The sequence below is a fragment of the Mytilus edulis genome, chromosome 6 (genome assembly GCF_963676685.1).
Source record: "Mytilus edulis chromosome 6, xbMytEdul2.2, whole genome shotgun sequence".
Lineage (NCBI taxonomy): Eukaryota > Metazoa > Mollusca > Bivalvia > Mytilida > Mytilidae > Mytilus > Mytilus edulis.
In genome coordinates, this window is record NC_092349.1 from 49,299,035 (window position 1) to 49,323,125 (window position 24,091).

Consider the following 24,091-nt stretch of genomic DNA (forward strand, 5'->3'; position numbering starts at 1 on the left):
GGGTTCCATTAATATATTCCCAAGAATAAGAAATTAAATAAATAACAGACATGGATGCCTCTGCCTCATTTTTAGACTTATACCTCGAATCAACTTACACAGTCATCTCAGTACCAGAAGCAATGACAAACGAGACGATTTTTATTTTGAAATTATTAATTTACCCCACCTAAGTAGCAATATACCAACTTCACCTGCATATGGTACATACATTTTATTGTATTTAATTTATTCGATATTCAAGAGCGTTCAGCTCCTACTCAGACTTTATAAAACATCACCAAAGTTTGACCAGAAAGTTGAAGAACCAGGGGTAGGTCAAAGAACGTCTCTTCTTTTTCTACAAAAAATCATCGGAAGGTACCAAAACCTTGTTGATTTATATTTCGTATCAACTTCACAAATAATACATGACGGTCTTGGGTATAGATTCTGCGTACTGACGTTGTTTATCATCCTAATAACGTGTTATGTTGTTCTTTTATTTGTCTTTGTTCTATTATAAATATTATTTTTACTGTTTATTCTGTTTTCAGTGATATCCATTTGACGTGGCTCGGTACTTATACATCCCGTCAATGTGTTGTTTGGATTATCTTTATTTTTTTCTGATGTTGTGTAAGTTTCACTGTTTGTGTTTCTTGGGAACACATGACGTGGCTCTGTACTTTTGAACATCCCGCGATTATGTTATTATTCTATTATAAATTCATTACGTTATTGTTCTACTATAATGCCAATATTATATTGCTCTATTTTAATTTTGAAAACACTTTGAACGACAAAATTATTTTATATCTCTTCCAGTGTGACATTTACATTCTGACGACAAACAAGCGACTCTACACTAGAGTTGATGTGAATATTCACAGGACTTCAAATATTTCAATCCTTTATGGGTTGATTAAAATACTTAAACTTATATAAGTAAGCAATGAATGTGGTTGTTATAGTTGATAGATTCGTTTTAGTGCTTCTTTTTTTTTGTTTAATATTTGATAATTTTGTTACACCGTGATGACTGCTGTATCCCTTTTTAGAAAATTTTACCTATTATTTCTGTTTTGTTCACGCATCGTTGTAAATATGATGGAATTTGAAACGACTGTCATACAAGTGAAATGTTTAGTGCTATAAAACCAGGTCCAATCAACCATTTTCTACATTTGAAAATGCCTGTACCAAGTCAGGAGTATGACAGTTGTTGTCCATTCTTTTGATGTGTTTGATCATTTGGATTTGCCCTTTGATTATGGACTTTCCTCGGAGTTCAGTATTTCTGTAAATGTTTACTATACACATTATTTCATATACCAAGAAATCAATCAGCGGTGTTCATTACATATTATAACACAATAATAACTTCTGATAAAATCATGATACAGGAAATTATAAAATTGTTTTCTCTCTCCAATATCATATACCAATACATGAAAGTGAAGTGGGTTTATTTTTTATTCAGAAAAGTTCAATGGCATCATCCACAAGTTGTACTGTTGAAACAAGGCTGATCTGAAAAACACAAAAACAAAAAACATTACCCAAACTGAACTGCATATTTTGTATAATATATGACTGTATAAATGTAACAATTTCAACTATTTTCCTGACTCATTTTTCTTAAATTACGGTTTCGGGACATATGAAAGCACGACATTGCATTTCATCATTTATCAGATGCAATAATATAATGCTTTAAATAAATGCTTGCTTGCCTGGGATTACGACTCTAAATCTATTGCCATTCAACTGCCAAGCTTTAACATCATGTTTTGGCATGCACTTTTGCATTCACATCCGGTATTTTTCTAGTTATCACATGATCCGTTATGGAATCATGGATTCTGTTTCTTTGAACTTATGATACACATTTTTATCAAATCATTCACACAGAACTGGTTTTGAACATGTAGATAGCAATGCTTTTAAACTATCGTTGAGAAAGATATTACCAATGATTTTTTAAGTCTGATATTATAGCTACAATTATAAGAAATGCTTAAATAAACGTACTCTGGATAAGGGTTTTACAATCACCCTTCGTGTTACAATTTTTTCCAGTACAACATGCTGAACATAAAACAAGAGGTCCATGATCTGCTCGTTTTCCATGGTGAGTTGCCTTGTGCTCTCTTAACAATGTGTCACAAACCTACAAAAACACAAATAGACAATTACATTAGATGGTATCAGTGTGTTTTAACTGGTTATAAATTTACTATTTACAAAAAATTTGAATTTTTTAAAATACTAAGGCTATTCTACCTCAGGAATAGATTACCTTAGCTGTATTTAGAAAACTTTTTTTAAGGAATTTGGGTAATCAATGCTCCTCAACATCGTGCTTTATTTGGCCCTTTTAACTTTGTTGGATTCGAGCGTCACTTATGAGTCTTTTGTAGACAAATAAACTCATCATAGATACCAGGACTAAATTTATTATATACGCCAGACGTCAACAAAGACTCATCAGTGACGCTCAAAACGCGCGTCTGCCGTATATACCAAATTTAATCCTATTATCTATCTATGATGAGTTTATTTAACATGCGCAAACAAGCAAAAAGTATAACCTCTAAATATAAATACTATATCTGCTGACAATCTAAATTGAATCATACTGAAATCTCGCTGACATAAATAAAAGTAGGACAACCCGATTATTTGAATACTTCGAATTTTACAATAATAATAGTTTGTCTAATCGCTTTGATATGTATGTAATATTTAACTGATTATAATTAACTAAAACAAAAATTAGAACATGCGTTATGTTGACAATTTATGACCATTTTAACATGTTTTGTATAGTAATACAGTGTAGGTAGTTAGGTAAGAAATAAACACAGCAGCTGCGTGTAAATCCCGTATCATACCACCGTATTGTACTAATGCACCTTACTGTAATACAGTTTATTTAGAGTAACCATATGCCGGATGAACAAAAAGTGTGCCATTTATTCAAAAACATATGGCTTGGTATTACAAGAAAACTTCTCTAGTGTTCAAAAACATTTCTCACAAAATCCCCCCGCTTAAAGCTCTGGATCCGCGCCTGTGTATTGGGTGCAAATCGTAAAGTTTTTGTGCCCATCTTTTGGAGAATGGTGCTAAAAATGTTTTGGGTCTCTTGTAGAGGCGTTTGATAGAATGAAGTTGTATGTAGTATAGCGCTGACTATTTAGCTAGAGGGATGGGGGATGGGTGTATTGTCTTAACAAATGTTTTTTAAATGCGCAACATTTCTTATGCTATTTGATATCATATCCTCACGTAACGGTATTTGTTTTGAGTAGATATAATTACATGTGGTATGAATGACAATGAGACAACACTCCATTTAAACGTAAACCGTTATAGGTTAAATTAGGGATATCAACACTGAGCCGTGGATCACACCGAAAATCACGCTACATGTATGAAGGGCCCAAACAATGAATAATTTAAAAATCTTTCAAACAGGAATACCACCGGTCTAATTTATATACAAAATCGAGAAACAAGCATGAACAACATACAAAACCCCTGAACATCAGGTTCATGCCTTCAGACAGGTGCAAACAATTACAGCGGGTTTAAACATTTGAATGTACTAATCTTAACCTCATCTGAAACTACAGTGTAACATCACAACATAGAAAGACCCACTATAAAATATCAATAGAAATTACTTAATTTAATCAAAAGTCATATTAACACAAGTGAACATACATTAAACGAATAAAGTTTATCTATGATACAGTGTAAGTACAAAATCAATAAAATAAGGGATGAATAAATAAAGGCAATAGCAGTATACCACTGTGAGATGTTGAACAATTTCAGAGAGTTAACAATAAACTTGAACAAAAGTCCGCCAATTGATATTATATTTGCCATACTTACTGTCTTTATTTCGCATCCCAGTTCATGTATGATTCTACCACCTGAAAATATCTGATTCAGTTTACACACCTGCAAAATGTTAATAATACATCGAAAATAAGTTTTAAAGTAATCAAGAGAACTCAGTTGAACTATGGTTTCGTCATACAAATGCGACCAATGCCATAATATTAAAGTGCAACCGTGTTTGTATTTATTTGAATGTTTGCTGTGTTACAATTTCTTTACTCTGAAACAAATTACCTGTTTCTTACCTGTTTCTGTTATACCTTCCATACATCCAATTCTAATTCATGTTGACAACTTGTAAACTACAGAACTCATATTCATGTTCTATTGCAGTACAAAACGAATCTATTAATTACAGTTTGTAAACCAGGATGAATTTAAGATGAATTTATATTCTGCGAAACTACTTGAAAGATTTTGAAGCATCAACATTGAGGTAAACTATGAGGTCATAAATTAAAAACCCTCAAACCGATGCTGTTTCGCTACTTCTATGGTTACAAATTGGATAAAACAGCGTTTTTGTAGTAGATGTTGATTCATATTCGATTTGATTCGACTTATAGTAGATTCTAGAATTTTACTTTTGTGACCAAAGACATGTCAATTTGAATTTTATTTTAGCATATAGTCAATGCAAAAATACATAAAGATTGCATGTTAATTGTTGTTGATGAAAATTTCAATTAGACTATACATCTATAAAAATCATGAACGAAAATCCACCGTGAAATTTTAGCAATATGTGATATAACATCAAAGAAAATAAATGACATAGATGTAAGCAGTCTTCGCCCGAGACAAATAAGATAAAAACCGCAATTTTTATACGTGAGCATGTAACTGTTCGGAGTCAAAACCGAAGATACTGCTGTCAACAGGCACCTTAACATGTATAACTTGTTCATTTGCCTTACATTTGAAAAATATGAAATTCAGTACAAACAGATCATCGATCACCAGAGCAATACACAGAAAAATAAAATACATTCCGTTGATACAATTTGATTTGATTGTATTATAGCTGTTACCAAAATCCAAGAAAAATGTTAGTACCTATATTTGTCATATTAAAAATATACAATGATAGAATGCAGTGATAATTCTGTAAAATTTAAAATTAAAATGATAACATCATTTAGCAAATGCATAATGAAACCAATGGCCTTTTTTAAAATATTTGTTGTGAACATTTTTTATATTTTCAAAAGAACGTCAAATAATCACTCAACGAAAGTGTTTTACCAAGAATTCCACTTTTGACCTGAAAAAAACCAACAAAAAGCGTTGTTTTAAAAAAAAATCTGAATTTTTTTGGGGGTTTGTTTTGTTTTGTTTTTCTAGTTTTTGTTTTACTTTTGCTATGCATATATTGAATGTTTGTCATGAATGGATTCCCTACATCTTTTATCTTTTTAAGCTCTGTTTTTAAGGATCGTGAGATATATGATTACAATGCGGAAACTAATTAATTACCTCAGTAGGTTGACAACTTTGAAAAACAGTACAATCACTAGGACGAGACACATGGTCACACACTCCACATGTGTCATACGACACAGAAGATGCTATGTATAGTAAAACGAAGAAAAACAAGTATGTTATAACAATTAGAGCAATGTAATTTCAAAACGAATTGGACTTTGAATAATGGACAATCTGAATGATGAAAACGTAACAATTATTGATTATTTTTTTAGCAAAATATATAACGCTAAAAATGCACAATATCTTATAAATTAAAGTCATACATGTAAGCTTGTGCAATATGTCATTGAATTCACATTATGTATGTTTTACGTTTAAAAACAGATTCCAAATAAATGTACAAAAATTATATATAGAAACGAACCTAGATTATGCTTTTGAATAAAGAGCAATATATCATGCGTTATACTGATTCATGTATAATCGGCCATTTAAAAAAGATCTCAAGTAAAACTAAAACAAACGGTACCGCGTTAGCTGTACCAAATTTGCATTTTGATAAACAAGTGATTATCACGGTCTCTATACTATACTATACAATTATAGAATTTTGATGAGGATTATACAATGATTTATCAACCCAAGAGATATGATATTCACCGGACCAACGACCGAGTGTGATTGTCACATCTATGGCGTTGATCACTCATTGTATCAATTGAAATCAAAAGTTAACAATCGTTTTATTAAATGACTTTTTATCCTTCTTCAATTTTCTAGTACATGTATTTCCTTAAGAAGATACTTTTAAAACTTCTCCCTATTTTTATATTAAATATATCTATATTTCAAGGTTAAAAGTTGTATTTATTAAATAATGTTGTATTAAAAACATCGTTTATGACAATCTTAGAGCAAGAACTTTCGTAAAATTACTTTAAACATCGCTTTTCATAATTACGGCTACATTGACGTGGGAAAAACTATTGACGGCGGGAAAGCGCAGTTCTACAGAGAGGCACAAGTTTTGCAACGTCACACATAAGAAACGTCAAGATGCTTTTGGTGCGACAAAGCAAGAAAAAAACTCGGCAGCAAGAGGGTTAAGTTTTGATATTATTTTTCATGTGTTTTAAAATTTCCGACAAAAATAGGCCAAAAGGGGTCTTAACCCTCTTGCTATCGAGTTTTTTTCTTGCTTTGTCGCGCCAAAAGCATCTTGACGTTTCCATAGTCTATGGAAACGTCAAGATGCTTTTGGCGCGACAAAGCAAGAAAAAAACTCGACAGTAAGATGGTTAAGACGGAAACGTCAAGATGCTTACACAAGTGAAACAAAGTATTCACCTCATTCGGAGGACAAACTTGATAAACAGAACAAGCACCAGGACTTGACACACGGTCACATACACCGCATGTCTCATACGTGGAAGTTCCTATGTATTGAGCAAAATAAGAGACTATGTTATAGCAATTTTGAATTAAGAAACAGCTGAAATGTTTTCATATCAAACCGTACCATGTAAACTGTTCCTGCGGTGCATTAATATTCCAATAAAAAAGTTGCTGTTTTAGTCAAATTGATATACAAATGTTGAAACATGAACAAAACAATAAATACATCATTAATATGAAGAAAACAAAGAAATCCAATATCAAAGTAGAAAGAAATAAAAAAAAAAAACAACATCATACATGTACATATGTTAAAACGTATTATTTTGTCTTCTAGAAATGCCTGTCTCGGAAAGTCGTATATAATGTGTATGTTTGGTTAACCCACATGAATTTATTCAGTTGTTACATTTTGGAATATCGTCACAAATAATTGAGAAGCAGAATTCTTCCACATGAATTAATAATTGCAGGTCTCATATATCTTAAGGAAATGATTATAGCAATATTGTTTTGAATGCAAGCGTAAGTTTTATGAATCTGCGACTTGTAAACTCACTTATCTATTATTTCGATTACAGAATGGTTAATAAAATAATAGACAACTTTCGATTTCCGTCAACGAATTTGGTTTAAGTGAACAGTCTTCGTGCGTTTAGGGGCGTCGTCACTGTTCTTATGTTGATCGATTGGTTGAAAAAAACATAAGGCTACATTGTACGATTTATTTGACAAATTTAATTCTTATAATCTTATGACATTCAACACTGCTATCATTAGAGAATTGTGATTAAGTACTTATTGAACAAATATTATTTCTAGTTTATCTTGCATAATGACGATCATTAAGACGCTTGACGAACTTTGATAGAGCAGGGATAGATGCGATCTCCTTTATCTTGCAAATGATAATACAGAGTGCACAATATAGACGAACTTTTCTGGTAATGTATATAACTCGAAAGGAGGCCATTAGAACAATGAGCTATTTGCAGTTTAACGCCAATTTTATACTTGCCCAATTTGCATAGATTTCTGTTGCATGGGCCACCACTCCTATCAGGCTGTGTGTTACAACACTCGCTACAAGAAATCGATGCCTTCTTTAGTCTCTGTAGCTGAATATCAACATTTCTCTTCCCAACAGCCCCAGATAAGAGACTACATACCTAACAAAACGAGATCAGACACAACACTGAGATCGGCTAAATTAAGTATGTGCTATTTGGATATATCTACACCAATGCCGCAAAGTGCATGTTTTCCTCATACAAAGTATGTGCCTCTTACTACTTTAAAGTTATTGTATGAACATTAAAATAAACTTATGATATATATCAGGCTTACTATTTTACGCCAGATGTATGTTTTGTCCACAAGAGAAAAGGAGAACAGGTAAAAAAAATAAGGCCAATGTTGAAGATATATTTCAAAAGGTTTGCCAAATAAAGGGAAAAAAAATATATTCCCGGAGAAGGAAATACATAACATTACCAAATTCAAAGTTTTTTAACAGTAGATTTATGATAAAACTTCATTTGCTTATTTCAAATATCATATGTATTTTTCTGTGCAAGTTTTATATTTCACTAGTATTCATATAGAGATTAATACATGGCCTTTTCCATATCGGCCGGGTATCATCCCGAGACCCCCATATCAGCCCGAGACGAAGTCGGGGTGATAATACCTGGGCCGATATGGAAAAGGCCATGTATTAATCGATTTATCATATACTTCCGACAATTGTTTTATGTATGGCAAATTAACAAATAAAATAACTAAAACAGTCAAAAACTTTATATAAAAGTTAAATTATGAATCCAAAAATACACTATAATTGCCCAACAATAATATCACTACCTCCATATTTATGTATGTTAATATTTCCTATAGAGGCATTTTGAAACGTTAAAAATTTGGAAGAGTTTTATGATCATTACAACTCCATGTTTTTTGTACTATAAAATGATTCATAATTGTCAATGGCATTTGTTAGCAAGTACTAAACTATCCCACAAAAGTTCCCGTAAATTTTGACGTCGTCATAAAAATATCTGACGTCACAATGGAAAAGTAAACAACCGATACCGGAAGTAGCTTGCACGAGAGGCATTATTATGGGTTTTGTGCACGAGATGCCCCTGATATGGGTTATCAGACCGGTTGGGAAATTATGGCTTGTGTACTTCCGCACATTACGCATATGCAAAAGCTATCATATTAATGCTAAGTATATGATAAAAACTAGTATTAATCTTTATTTCTTATGCAGCGAAAATACTGCAATCTGATTGGTTGACTACCCCGGTGTAAATAACACCCCACCCTTGTTCACCCGGGGATAAATAAAATTTTCCCAAAATAAAGAAAAAAAATAATAAGAAGAAAATGCCACAAAAAAAAAAATTCATGATTTTTAAAAAATATTTTTTTGTTTTTTGTTTTTTTGTAAACTCAAAAGAACACAAAAATTTTCAGAATTTTTCCAAAAATAAAGTAAAAAAGTATTTGACAATGTGCAGCAACATGGACATTGAAATGATATTACGCTGGAAATTTCATTACCATTTATACAATTTTACTTACTGGTTTCAAAATGAGTAAAGGAATTGTTCATAAGAAATAAATTCGTTATCTTGGTATAATCAGGGGTGATAACTAATATTATAACAATTTATTTAAGGAATGACTGTAATATTTTTTTCTGTCTATGAAGAAATAACATAAAAAATTTGGTGCACACTGAATAACACGCCTAGCAGGTTATTTAACAGTGTGCACCACATTTTTTATGTTATTTCGAATAGACAGAAAAAAATATTACAGTCATTTCTTATAATTTAATTCTAAATTCCATTTTAAACCGTAGAAAACAATGAAAAAACGTTGATGACGTCACGGTCACATGACTAAATTATGTCTATGGGCTAATAACAAAATAACGTCAGCCAATCAGAAGACGCGTTACATCCAAAATGAAATTATTACGAATTATAGCTATAGATAATTAGTTGTAATAATTCTTAAAATACCGTAGACATATCGGAATTAGCCCAATACCTCGGTATTACTGTACGCAGCTGCAAAAATGATAAGTTTCACTCGCAAAGAAAAGGTGTAAATGAAAGGGGTCGTGCACAACCAAGACCTGCAAATGCAAAAAAGCTATGATACCGTGTGGAAGTAAATGTCACCCAAGCCTACATGCAAGAATGTAATAAGCTATGAAAACTAACTATGGCATCAATATTTAATTTTTACGCAGTATTTGAATTAAAAATAATACATTGTCAGTTAACCATTATTGTTTTTTTAGATAAAGTGTTTGTATTATTGAAATTTTTAACATGTAATTTTAAAAATAATACCTATATGGTCCAAATACTCATATGGTCCGGCCCGTTAATAACCAAACGAGTGTTATACTCATATGGTCCAACCATACGCGTACGGTCGGACCATATGATTATACGCATATGGTCATGACCATACGCGTACGGTCCAAATATTCATATGGTCCGGAACATATACATAGTGTATGTTATATTTGATCATAGAATAATATGACAATCGTAAAGGAAACCTTCACATTGAGTTTTGTTGACACTATACATGCCTTTCTTAAGTTCATAAAAACAATTTAGTATGAAAAAATATGTATTACGTTATCATGTAGTAGTAGAAGCGTTCCTTAGGAATACACGTTCGTGGAAGCGTTCGTAATATTAATCAACCCTCTTGATGCCAAAGCGACATATATGTCGTATCAGTGTTGATGCCAAAGCGACATATACGTCGTTTGGGGGTTTGATGCCAAGGGGACATATATGTCGTTTCAACATAGTATATATTATAAATCAAAATCTTGCAACCTATACCACACTAAATGATTAAAGCCTTATAACATTGTTGACCATAGGTCATCTAAGTGTATTTTAAAGCAATGATGTCATATCCAATTTTCTTTCTCTGTAATAAAAAAACGTCTCCCAGCGGCAAACAACGACGTTGGTTTTTATATTTGCAGATCTTTGCAAACACATGACATTGGTGTTGAAGATAAAAATTTTGACATAAGAGCTGGAAAGACAAGATAATTGAACAAGAGCGGCCCACCCCTTTTTTTTGGCATCGTAATTTATCAGAATAATATAATAAAAAATAACACTTTATTGACCGCGTTTCCGACACATTCGTCAGACTGTGTGTTGAAAAATGCTTTAGAAAGTTTCGCATATTACGAATGTTCGAAAATAAATGTTTATGTGTTTACCCTCTCAGTCCAAAACGGGAAATCGGTCCACCCATGACAAAATAATAGCCCATGAGGACTCGGTAATTAATAAAAAGAATGTTGAGATTTGGAGTTGTGAAAATTTAGAAAAACACGATATTTAAGCATGAAAATCAACAGAAATCACCTAAAATTGTCGATAAAATACACACTGCCAATTTTTCTTTTCTAAATTGAGTTCCTTTTATCCAAATTGTGTTTGATTGATAAGCGACAAATACTTGACTTTAATTTTATAAACACAATTCTATATTTATTAGTTTTCGCATTTAACCTACATGTTATATACTCCTTTTGGTGTTTTAAAGTGTTCTTTATTATTGCTAGCTGAGTTCCTGCCATGAAGGAGGAAAGTGTTAATTACATTTTTTACAAACATAGGGGAAATATTTTATAAACATTTTAGGACTGAAATCGTGTCATTAAACATTATATGGTGCATTATTGACGGACACTTTCAGTCGGCTTGACATAGTTGATAGACGAAATATTTAATTTAAATTTTAACTAAAGCTATTTTAAAACTGAATTAACGATTTATTAATTGCTGTCATTTAGTTCAGCGACAAATATTTTATACTTATAATATACAAATAAGGGGATGTGGTTTAACTGCAAATGAGTATGATGAGACAGCAATCAACTAGGTTGAAATGAAGTGAATGTTAGCAATATTGCAGGCAATAGTACGGCCTTCAACAATGAGAAAAAAAACACTAGTCGCCTACAGAAGACCCCGAAATGTAAAATGGAAACAATTCAATTGAGAAAATGAATGGCCTAATTCATAATAATATATTTGGCTTATTCATACTCGTGTACAAGTATAAAAGAGGGACGAAAGATACCAAAGGGACAGTCAAACTCATAAATCTAAAACAAACTGACAACGCCATGGCTAAAAATTAAAAAAGACAAACAGAAAAACAATAGTAAACATGACACAACATAGAAAACTAAAGAATAAACAACACGAACCCCACCAAAAACTAGGGGTGATCTCAGGTGCTCCGGAAGGGTAAGCAGATCCTGCTCCACATGTGGCACCCGTCGTGTTGCTTATGTGATTACAAATCCGGTAAATAGTCTAATTCGGTAGGTCACATTTATGAAAGGGAGGGGGATTGTAGTTACGACGTAAGGAACATATCTGATATCATTTGTGAAACGGTTATTCCATAACGGTCAACCAACTCGTGATGGCGTCCGTAAAATTTACGAAGGGATGATTTCAACTTCACCATTTGGAACTCTTGGTTTAAGAGCTTCCTTATAACAAATAAGTTTAATCATTTAATTGAGAAAAAAAATGAAAAATTACTGAATTTTAACCTTTACGGAGATGCAACGGGTTCTGTATTTCTATTTCCAATATGATTTCAAGGAGATGGTATTGCTAGGTTATGAGCAGGGTTTATTCATCTATATTTAGCATTAGCTCAATCAACGTCCATATAGACCCTTTACAGATCCATTTTTTTACATACCGGTTCATGAAATTATTTTGGTATTTTTTGGCCATGTATCTCCCTTGAAATTTTAAAGAGACCAGTCTTTTTTTTTTTAAGTCTGACTGTTTCGGATTAAACAGAAGCTAATGAGTATTCCATTTATGCTTTGAATGTATTTACTATATTCTCTGTGTATTATATGGTTCTTAACTTAAAACTAATCTTACTACTACTGTTAAACGATTTCTTGTTGCAAGCTTACGGTTTTACATTGATAGTTAAACGGTTGTAAAATATAAGTTACATACAAACATTTATCATAATTAGAACATAAATACACATATTAAAAAAATAACTTGAAGCAATACCTTAGAAACTAATTGCGAAGTATTTTGCATAATCTTCTTACCGTCTTTGACCGACATCCTGCATTGTAGGCAGTAGATAAGTTGGGTAGAATTGTTTTGTCTAAATAACATTCCTGTAATAAAAAAGTTCACAATCTTCACTGTACTCAGCAACGAATATGACAGTTGCCCTTCTCTCGTTCCACTGGTTAATAGATTTTTTTCTCATAATTCTTACAATTTTTATCTTGTGTTTTTTTTTAATTATTATTATTGTTCTTTTACTGATAAATCTAATTCGGACATATATATAAGGGATTAATAATTATGTAACAAATAAAAGTATTCAACATCCACAAACAAAGGAATAGGAATGTAATTGGAATGCTATACGCAAATTTATAAAAAATTGCCAATACGAAACATTATCTAAACAGTTGCATGAGTGGATGAAAGGATGAGCAAGAAACACTCATCCGATAGTATTTTATATCCATTCGGTCCCAAACAGGAAGACAGTATAAAAAAAAGAAGATGTGGCATGATTGCCAATAAAACAACTCTCCACAGGAGGCTACATTACACAAAAATTAACAACAAAAGGTCACCGTACGGCCTTCAAAACCCATACCGCAAAGTCAGCTATAAAAGGCCCCGAAATGACAAATATAAAACAATTCACACGAGAAAACTAACGGCCTTATTTGTGTACCAAACAAACATGAACGAAAAACAAATAAAGAACTATATACTTAAAAAAATCAACACCAAAACAACATAGCCCATGATTATGTAAAATAAATATTTCCGCATCGACCAAAACATTTCATATGTGGAAAGGTAAAACGTTAAATCAATGATCACTTCATTTTCAAAATCAACAAAAAATTATAAAGAAGAAAATTTGCGAGATAATTTTTTAGCAAACATGTGTAAGCGGTTTACCAATGTTTTTTGCATTTTACATAAATACATTTAAAGATTATAGGTTCGCATCGTAAAATTGTCCTTGTTGATGAAATAAGTCTTCTTTAAAGCTAAATCACTGGTTTGTGTTACTCAGACTGTGAGTCCTTTTATTTACAGTGTTTTGTAGTCCTTTGTTTGTCCTTTCGTTCTATTTGTTCGTCAATTTTTATCATGACATTATCAGTTTGTCAGTGACTTATGATTTAAAATATCCATGTGGTAGCGTTTTTGCCTCTTATTTTACAATATATACATGTATATACATAGAAATAATAGAAATATTAAGATTGCCGATGATCAGGTATAATGGTTAATTACCTTACTACAAACCTACCTCATCTGGCCCTTGACACACTGTATGCTGTGTCAAACACTTAGAAATATCTGATACGCTGTGACACGATAGGCAGGTCAGACCTGTAATTATATCATATTTATAAGGTCGGATTTAGGTATCAATTAATTTGTTTTTATGTTCAGAATTTCAGGTGATGTTTTTTTATATTTTCACGAATGGACACATTAATGCTACGTTTGTTTATTTTCAGTGCATATTGTCAATTTCAAAGGAAGCTGTTAAACCATGATAAACTTATTCAAATTGCAAATTACACTCTTCAAATGGTTTACAGTTGCCAACATTATATGGTTTATCTGAGGTGAAATATTAGTTTAATATTGTATAGACCATCCCGTCCATATTTCCTTGTTTGGTTCGTTACAGAGTATGACATAAACTAGACTATAGCATTTTGTTTTATTGAAATATTTTGTAAATAAAGACTAATAGAAAACCTGTAGGATTACATAAATTTACGGAAACTAATCGTTCCTAATATTTTCTTTTGGTCATGAGGTTGGTCGTCATTTTGTCGATATTTAGATATTATAGTGTATTTCCATCATTATCAAATCGTGCGTTTTTATAAAGATATATTTAGATATACCCAAATCTATAATTTTTGTTGTATGATTTACCTCAAGACACATCGATCTGTAAACAATATAACACTTACGATCGTCGCATAATTGTGCATTGCAAGGTATTCTATTCTTTGGTGCTGTATTACAGCACTGTGCACAGACTACCGACGTCCTCCGTGACCGGCTCATGTCATCTCTTTTCCCTACGGCATTTCCTAACAAATCACACACCTTAAATAGAATAAATAGTTTGTATTTCACAACCACTGATAAGTTTGGTTTCTATTTTGAAATTTTCGCATCTCTTTTTTTTTAAATTTGCAACGGTTTGATAATCTCGTTTATTGTACTTGTCCCGAAAGTGGAAGATTGAAAGTGCATTCATCCCCGTTCAAAGAAAACTTAAGACTTAACATTTGGTGTTTTCACTAAGCGTGTCACATTAAGGTAAAAGCAAAGACTGGTTGATTCGAAGGCAGCATAATGTAGTTGACTAGTACAAATGTTGTATGTATTATTGTGATGCTTGTTATTGGAAACTAAACACCAATAGCATTAGCTAGATACGCGAAATAAAGGTTATCAATATATCAAAATTGTATGTCAGAAATCTTATTGTCGTTATCTTCTGTATAACTAAATGCTGCCTGACTTATTGATCATCATACATATGTTTTAATTATGATTTTCTATGCTTATTAGATTATTCACATGCAAAATGTAAAAGAATTATCGTGTATACATAAAACAACGCATACCACGTCCACTTGTATTTGAATTTTATCCATCTGATGAGTTTAGCCTTTTTCAACTGATTTTTATAGTTGTACTGTTATAACACTGTCCCATGTTAGGGGAGGGTTTGGATCCCGCTTACAGGTTTAACCCTCCACATTTTGCATGTATGTGTCTGTCCCAAGTCAGGAGCCTGTAATTCAGTGGTTGTCGTTGTTTTATGTTTTTCGTTCATTTTTTGTACATAAATGAGGCCGTTTGTTTTCTCGTTTGAATTGTTTACGTTGTCATTTCGGGGTCATATAGCTGACTATGCGGTATGAGATATGCTCATTGTTGAAGGCCGTTCGGTGGTCTATATGTATTTATTTCATTTGGTCTCTTGTGAAGTGTTTTCTAATTGTCAATCATACCAAATCATCTTTTTTAATATAATACAACATTTGTTTTTAATATAATACGACAGACTTTTTTAATAAGTTAAAAGAAGATGTGGTATGAGTGTCAATGAGATATTTCTCTTTCTACATGTAAATTTTATTATAGAAAAATTTGTAAGGGTTCCACGGAGCCCAGTGTCTCGACTATTTTTGCTGTTAATCGCAGGCTAAAAAAAATGAGTAAAAAAAATAAAAACAATATTCCTCTTGATACTATCTTTTGATTGAAAGAAGTTTCTGTCCAAGTTTGGTAAAAATCCAGGATAGTTTCTGAATCTTATAAATGTTTTAAACAATTTAACTGCAGACTGTATGTCATGTTATCTGGAAAAAAGTATGTCCATTTATAAGTTTAATACAAAATTTATTTCTAGATACTATCTTATGACCATAAACAAGCTTTTGTCCAAGTTTGGTAGAAATCCAGGATAGTTTAATAAAATTTTAAAAAGTTTAACCACAGAGTGAATTTGTGTGGACGCCGCCGCCGCTGACGACGATGACGACGTCGACGGAATGTTGGATCGCTATGTCTCGCTTTTTCGATAAAGTCGAAAGCTCGACAAAAAACATTATAGATCATGTCTTCTAATGTAATTGTTGTAAAGAAAGTTGATACATAATAGAAATTAGTCGGATAATTCTAACCGCATTTTCATTTTCAACAAACTACTTGTGCAAATGTAATCTTTAGCAATGATGTTGTTTATCTATCATGTGTATGTTGCAAAAAGTCTCGTGTAGATTATGCTTTGTGACATGTTACCACATGCATGTACTTCACCTTGTAGTATTGGACAGAATAGTAATTCAAAAATGAAATAAGGTAATGACCGGTATTTGCATTTGATGTTATAATCCCTGAATCTAGATAAAGTCATTTACTTACCGCTTTTGATCTGCAGCCTGCAGTGTAAACAACAGCAGAATTTTGCAACGTTGTTTTGTCAAAGAAGCATTCCTAAAGAATAACCGAGAAATACATAAAGGCAATTTTTAAAATAGACACTTCAAATGATTAGAAAATGTTTGACTGAAGTATCACGTTTGTATGACCAGTAGATTTAAATCCCAAATACTTATATCAAGAAATTGTATACCCGTTACCGTATACTGAATATGCTTGCATAGCATAAATCTTAATTCAAAAACAAACCTGCCACCTAACACTTCTAACGCCTACTATAAATGTAAACATAGCCAAGTCCATTTGATGAGATTAGCCTTTTGTAACTGATTTTTATAGTTAGTTTTTTCATATACATGGCCCGAGACCACAATTAATTCCTCTATCATTTCTTTATAACGTTTTGTCGCATTAAAAAAATTTTGTCTGTTCTTTTTGTCTAATTTTTTGTGTGTGTAATGTACAGTACAAGTCCAAACATATATGCAATTTCCAGAAAAATTGCATCTTTACATCATACAGATTTGGCCAATACACATCCATACCCCTAAAGGCAAGTCAAGAGATGTTCCGAAAAGTGTAAATATAACCTTTTTGCACCTGGCCTAATCACTCTTTCCTTATTAAAATCAGTTAAAATAAACCATCCGGAAGTTTATTTCAGCTCTCTTTTTTCATTTCCACCCCAGAAAAGCTAAGAAATGAATGAGAAAGGGAAAGAAAAAAACTAAAGAAAAAATACACTATAATTAAAGGGAACTATATTCGTGAACAACGAAAAGCGGGGTCATTAATTGTGGTCTTGGGCCTATAAGGGGCCAAAAACTTGACCAATTCCAATAAAACTTGGCATGAGTTAAGCTTAGTGTATTATGAGTCAGTTTACAAAGTTTCAAAGCCATATGATATATATTATAGAAAATGTGTTTTTTTTTATATCTCAACTTTGGTTGCTGAATTTTGACGTTGAAATAGAACAATTTCAACTTTCAAATTTTGGCTTCAAAAATCCCCAAAAAACACCAAATTGCACTTTTTAATGTCTCAATGGATAATATATTATCTATTCAAAGTACATGATAGCATACTTAATGTATGAGACTTATAAAAATTTGACAAAAGTTCATTTTATATGTGCCTATGCCAAAAAATAGAGGTTTTCAAATGAAGTGAGGCCTTATATGAAATGCAATATTTTCCACTTACAACAATTTTCTGAAGTTGTTAAGTTAAAACAAAACATTTTACATATCATAAATGTTCTTTTGATGTAAATATAAGTTTCAAATAGCATAACACATGAGTTTTACATGGTCTTAAGCAATGTCAAGCTTAAAATAACAAGTTGTCAATTTGGGCCGTTCCCTATATTTCCATCTTAAATTGCATATAAATGATATTGGAGATGGAAATATGCTTCTTTTTGTTCAAATCCTTGCTGGGATATGATCAAATATGAAGCCTGGATGTTACAAGACTGTTGCTTTTAACTATATATGTAGACAGTATGGTCTGATGCAAAGTTTTTTCAATTTACTGTTTAAAATCTGCATGAAATTTCAGTCTTAAAATGCCAATATTTTAACCACCAGCCATCCAACAGAAGAAAATAAAGGTATTCTGTGAAACAGCCAAGTTTAAACAACCAGTAATAAGTGCTTTTGATATAGATTCAGTGCAATCTGTTTAAAGAAATACAATTTTTAAGTGCATAGAACTTCATATTTCACTTGCTTCGTACGGACCGTTAGACCTAGACTATTAAAACAGCACATTTTGCACTCTTTTAATGCTTTTATCCACTTTTCTTTGTGTTCAGAGTTCACAAATGAGTAAAACACATGAAATAAATACCACAAACACAAATAGATATCAGAAAAAAAAATGTCAAAGAAAAATTAAGGATGCTGCCTTTTCAAAAATATTGAAAAAAGTGAAAAAGCTACTTTTTGGGCATATCAGCTGAAAAGTGACTTTTTTTACAAATTTCTATCAAATAAAAGTGGAAATCATTTCTTCTCATATAGTTTGACAAATCAATACCAATAGATCATTCAGAGAAGTTGTCAAAGTATAAATTCAAAACTTGCTGAAATGCACCTCTTAGGCCCGAGACCACAATTAATTCCTCTATCATTTCTTTATAACGTTTTGTCGCATTAAAAAAATTTTGCCTATTCTTTTTGTCTATTTTTTTGTGTGTGTAATGTACAGTACAAGTCCAAAAATATATGCAATTTTCAGAAAAATTGCATCTTTACATCATACAGATTTGGCCAATACACATCCATACCCCTATAGGCAAGTCAATAGATGTTCCGAAAAGTGTAAATATAACCTTTTTGCACCTGGCCTAATCACTCTTTCCTTATTAAAATCAGTTAAAATAAACCATCCGGAAGTTTATTTCAGCTCTCTTCTTTCATTTCCACCCCAGAAAAGCTAAGAAATGAATGAGAAAGGGAAAGAAAAATAATAAAGAAAAAATACACTATAATTAAAGGGAACTATATTCGTGAACAACGAAAAGCGGGGTCATTAATTGTGGTCTTGGGCCACATGCTGTGCTGTTACTCAACTGTCCATTGGCAAAGGGGGAAAATATGAAGTGAAGGGTTTAATTATTTTTTGGTAATGAAATTTTTGACAATTAACCACTTGTATATGATTGAATTTCATCAAAATCTGTAACGTCACTACAGAAACGGGCATAGTGAAAGAATTTGGGATAACTATCAACCGTACGACGGTGACAAAGGAATATTTTCGTGTCCAAAAAAGAAACGACTAACAACATGAAACAAGCATCGTCTTTTTTAAATTGAGAAAACGTTAGTTTCAAAATGTTTTGATTTAAACACTAATAAGTGGAAGATATAATCAAAATGAAATATAAAATGCATCATGTATTTTCTTGTATATCTTAGTTTCGGGTGTTAAACAGTTTTTCATTCATATGTAATTAACTAAACATTTAAACATCTACCTCAAGTCCATCTCGACATACTACTTTGTGTGTCGAACACCTGGATCTGTCAGATTCGCTATGACAGGAAAAACATTCGAGACCTAAAAATATACTAATGCTAATTTCCTATTTTAAAATTATTCTTGAATAAAAAGATCTCTTAATAAAAAAAACGTGTTAACAATTTAAGCAGTCTCGACATCACTTCTTTTAGAAACTGAAAAATTGAGATATGATGTCTAATTTTTTGTATATGTAAATGTTAACACGAGAAAAATACCATAACGAAAAGAATAAAAAAAAAACACAATACACTGATGTGTCTTCTCTATATTATTCTTAGGACAAATCAATTTTTTTAAATCTCAATTCTAATTTGTTTTATAATCGATATGAACTTTGAGGAATGACAATTGACTGATATGCATATCAGTTTGAGAAAAACATATTAACTTTATCATGTGATAATGTATGAAGAACTAAGATAGTGCTCGCAGTTTAGAAAAGAGTTCAAAGCAAATTTCAAAGCGTTCAATTTACTGTTATGTTTAATTTTTCTAGGATACTGATACAAAATAAATAAAAGGGAATAATAGCATACCAGATGATGTCTTCCATATGGTGGACGAAACAGTAACTAAAAGAACTGAAATGACAAAAAAAGCTAAATATGAACATTTGTTGACAATACTTTTAAATTGTTGATGAAAAAAGATTAAATCATGCTTCAACAAAACCAATTTATAAAAGCAGTCGTAATCATGATTATCCTCCTAGAGCACATAGAATCATTCATGTTGCTTGTTGGGTTCGTGTGGTTGAGTCTTCAGTTTTCTATGTTTTGGTCTGTGTACTGTTGTTCGTCTGTTTGCTTATTCGTTTTTAACCATAGCGTTGTCAGTTTGTTTTATTACTTACATATCTGAGTTGGAATATCCATTTGGTATCTTTTGCTTCCAATTTAAAAAAAATTCTTAAATAATTTACACACACATTCTAGACGATAGCATACATGTAGTGTATATCAATGGTTGAAGATACTACATGAAAATATATCTGGTATTTTCTGTCACTGGTATATGGTTGTTAAATTTTTCAATCATACCACATCATCATATTTGTATATGTAGAAATATAGATGTAAACACTCCTATAGATATTTTGATATTTTTTCTGTGGGGGAGAAGGTGCTATTGATTCTTTTTTTGAATGATTATCTATTTTTTTTTAAAAATCATCCTTTTTTCTAAGGGAATAAAACTAGATGAAAACAATTTTAAAAAATCACTGCTTATTTTCGTCTCTTTTTAATGTGTTTCTCCTTCCGGTCATGTTGACCTAAGATGGCTTTGGCTATTATTTAAGTCCTTTTGATCAAATAGCACTGCAGCTGTTTCTGTTGTTATATATTGTTGCTTTTAAATATTAAAGTTTGAGCGTATCTTTTGAAAGCTTAAGCAAATTCAGAAATTCGATTCGAACCCAAGAAATGTAAAAAGTGTTGTATTCATTTTTAATGCTTTTCTATACAGCATCTTTAGCAAAAAAGGTAAATATCTTCCTTTTACTACCCCCTCCTCGCCTTTATCAATTCGTGTTCATTCAATATAAGAACTAACATACTTACATATATACGATTGTACCATTTTGTGAAACCTGAAACTAAACGACAATCCATATGTAAATTTTGATTGGCAGAATAGACTTCAGTTGGAATAAATTTAGAACTCAATTCCCAGCGATATTAGAAAAAAAATGTTTTAAATTAGTAAACCAACTTAATTTCGCAGATACTTTATTTCGCATTTAGCCCTTTCTAGTCCATTTCACAGCGAATTAATTTCGCGATTCTCAAATTTACTTGGTGTAGTTATGTACGGACAATTTTAAGTTTTACATATTGGCGACGATTTATATTCGCGATAGTCCCGAAAATAAATCGCTGGCGAAAATTAGTTGGTTTACAGTATTCTATTCAATCTGCTTGTATCAGTTAAAAAAGGAAAATATAAAAACCAACACTTCCACATTTTGCTTTAAAGTAGTTTAAAATACACACAAAGTTGAAGCCGTACACGTTTGCCATATAAAATAAAATTGTTAAATTAAAGATTTTAGAATGAGGATTTTGATTAAAATTTCGCAAGTTAATTAAAATAGAAATGTGATATTTGCACGATATTTGGTGTTCTATTGACACATATTTTGTTAAAAAAATGTCTTGATTTAGAAAGTTACGAATATTTTTTCTAAAAGTGAAAAAGATCTGCAGTAAAACAAAATGGATAAAGAAGTATCGAGTATGAATATAATGCGGGTATTCAGCATTGATATGTGAAGTATTTTTATCATTGAAAAAAATAGTTCTATACTGTACTTATTAATGATGTCATATGTATGACCGAGAATGCGTATCTGTTTAAGGTAAAAAAAAAAGTTACCTCAACCAATTCTTGGCAAAAAAACGAACGAAGTTCTTTTAATACTTCTATTTTATTATATTAGAAACTTAGCTAAACTTCTTCTTTTGCATTTTCTAATAAACGTAGTCCTTTGTTTACCTTTTTTCTAGTGCACATATTATCTATTAGATATTAACAGGGGCTGATTGAGAACTCGATAAACTAGGCAACTCTGCACAACATATATGTTATAATCTTGAATGCGGACGCATGTCTTCATTAGTCGTTGCGCTATGTGATATCTTCTTGATTATTGTAGGGGGAGAGTGGTTGGCGTGGGGGGGGTATGCATTCGGGGCTGATGCTTAATATTTTATGGTTTAGGACTACAAGTTGAACGCAAGCGGTATTCTTATTAGCCGTGTTGTTGGTAACTTACATTTTCTGATATCGAATTGTTACTACAAAAACGTTGCCACTTGGATATCCCTTCCGAAAACTAGTGTTATAAAGGAGTAGGTCCGATAAGGGCCGATTTCGGCCTCAATTTTCAAGTTCATCTAACGAAAGATTTTAGACACTTTCTAAACACTTAAGTGTCTATTTCAATTGATTCAATTATTTAATGTGGAAGATTTCAACTCAATAAGACATTTAAAACGCCCCGATTCAAGCTTAAATATGAAAAATCTATCAAATATGCCAAAAATCGTCACTTTTCAGATGGTTTTTGTCAAAAATGAAAGTGGCCGCATCCGTGTTCATTCTCAACCTTTATATATATCATGTATTGTCATCAAATACAAATTACATTTCAATATCATGAATGAACACGAATGCGGCCACTTTCATTTCAGACGGAAACTAAAATGCTACAATTGTGAAGATTTCAGTAATTTAGCATGACTTAATGATGCTCGTACCCGATATATGTGCATTGTGTTGTCAAAAACAGCCCATGTTTATGAGGCAGAAGCATTCTACTTTGCAATAAATATCTAAACGATTACATTTTCACAGTTTTCTAAAACTGCTATATTTTGGGGCCAAAAAGGGGTCTTACTGAACCTACTCCTTTGATAGCGATCTTTCATTTGATAAAATTTAATAGCCAGTTCATAGACATTTATTGAAAGTTTGAACAGCGCAAGTAATAATCAATTAATGATAAATGTGCTTTTAATAAACAGTTAACCTGAATATACAATTGTGCAAGCCAGTGCTAAATAGACTTCTCTCGTTATAAAGTAAAGACAAAAGTAACAATAATGAGAAGGTTTGGGAAATAATTTACCTTCAATAAGTCTGTCTTATCAGTTATCACATAAACTTCAATTGTAGAAAAGATAAAGATCAAGTGGAATTCATGACAGAAAGCTTGATGAAAGATTGGCTTATCAGTTATGACATTAACTAGAATAGTAGAAAAGATAAAGATCAAGTGGAATTCATGACAGATAGCTTGATGAAAAATTGGCTTATCAGTTATGACATTAACTAGCTATATATAGAATTGTAGAAAAGATAAAGATCAAGTGGAATGCATGACAGATAGCTTTATGAAAGATTGGCATGTTTAACTATAGGGGTTTTATTTCGTGGGTTTCATTATTGTTGGGTGTGACACGAATCTTCCTGCGTACTTATATTTTGTGAACTTGCATCTAAAAAAAATACTCAGTAATTAATCTAATACAAAACTGTGTACATGTCCTGCATACGCTCATGATATTTGACGCTAGAATCAAACATCTATACTTTCATCTATATCTCTAAAAGGTCTTGTTTTATATTAATAGGTTGTTGTACAATTTATCAGTATTTTAACACCAGCCTCCTTTTTCTAGTTGATTCAAATTTACTTTCTACAACCAACGAGCTTGAATGTCTAGTTTAGTATTGATTAGTTGTACAATTTATCATCATTTTGTCAC

The 24,091-nt window shown here is 31.7% G+C and overlaps 1 protein-coding gene across 1 annotated transcript; it reads right to left on the reverse strand.

Moving 5' to 3' along the window:
- Positions 1 to 1,431: 1,431 nt before the first annotated feature.
- LOC139527827 (uncharacterized) lies at positions 1,432 to 23,523 on the reverse strand. Its single transcript, XM_071323505.1, has 13 exons — positions 23,452 to 23,523; positions 21,383 to 21,417; positions 20,357 to 20,401; positions 19,774 to 19,856; positions 16,770 to 16,841; positions 14,798 to 14,936; positions 14,116 to 14,198; positions 12,875 to 12,946; positions 7,736 to 7,886; positions 5,371 to 5,462; positions 3,886 to 3,954; positions 2,014 to 2,152; positions 1,432 to 1,512 (listed from the first exon to the last, which is right to left on the reverse strand). Exons 2-13 carry the CDS (start codon positions 21,399 to 21,401, stop codon positions 1,478 to 1,480), a joined length of 999 nt encoding a protein of 332 aa, XP_071179606.1. The 5' UTR covers positions 21,402 to 21,417; positions 23,452 to 23,523; the 3' UTR covers positions 1,432 to 1,477.
- Between the last annotated feature and the right edge of the window lie 568 nt (positions 23,524 to 24,091).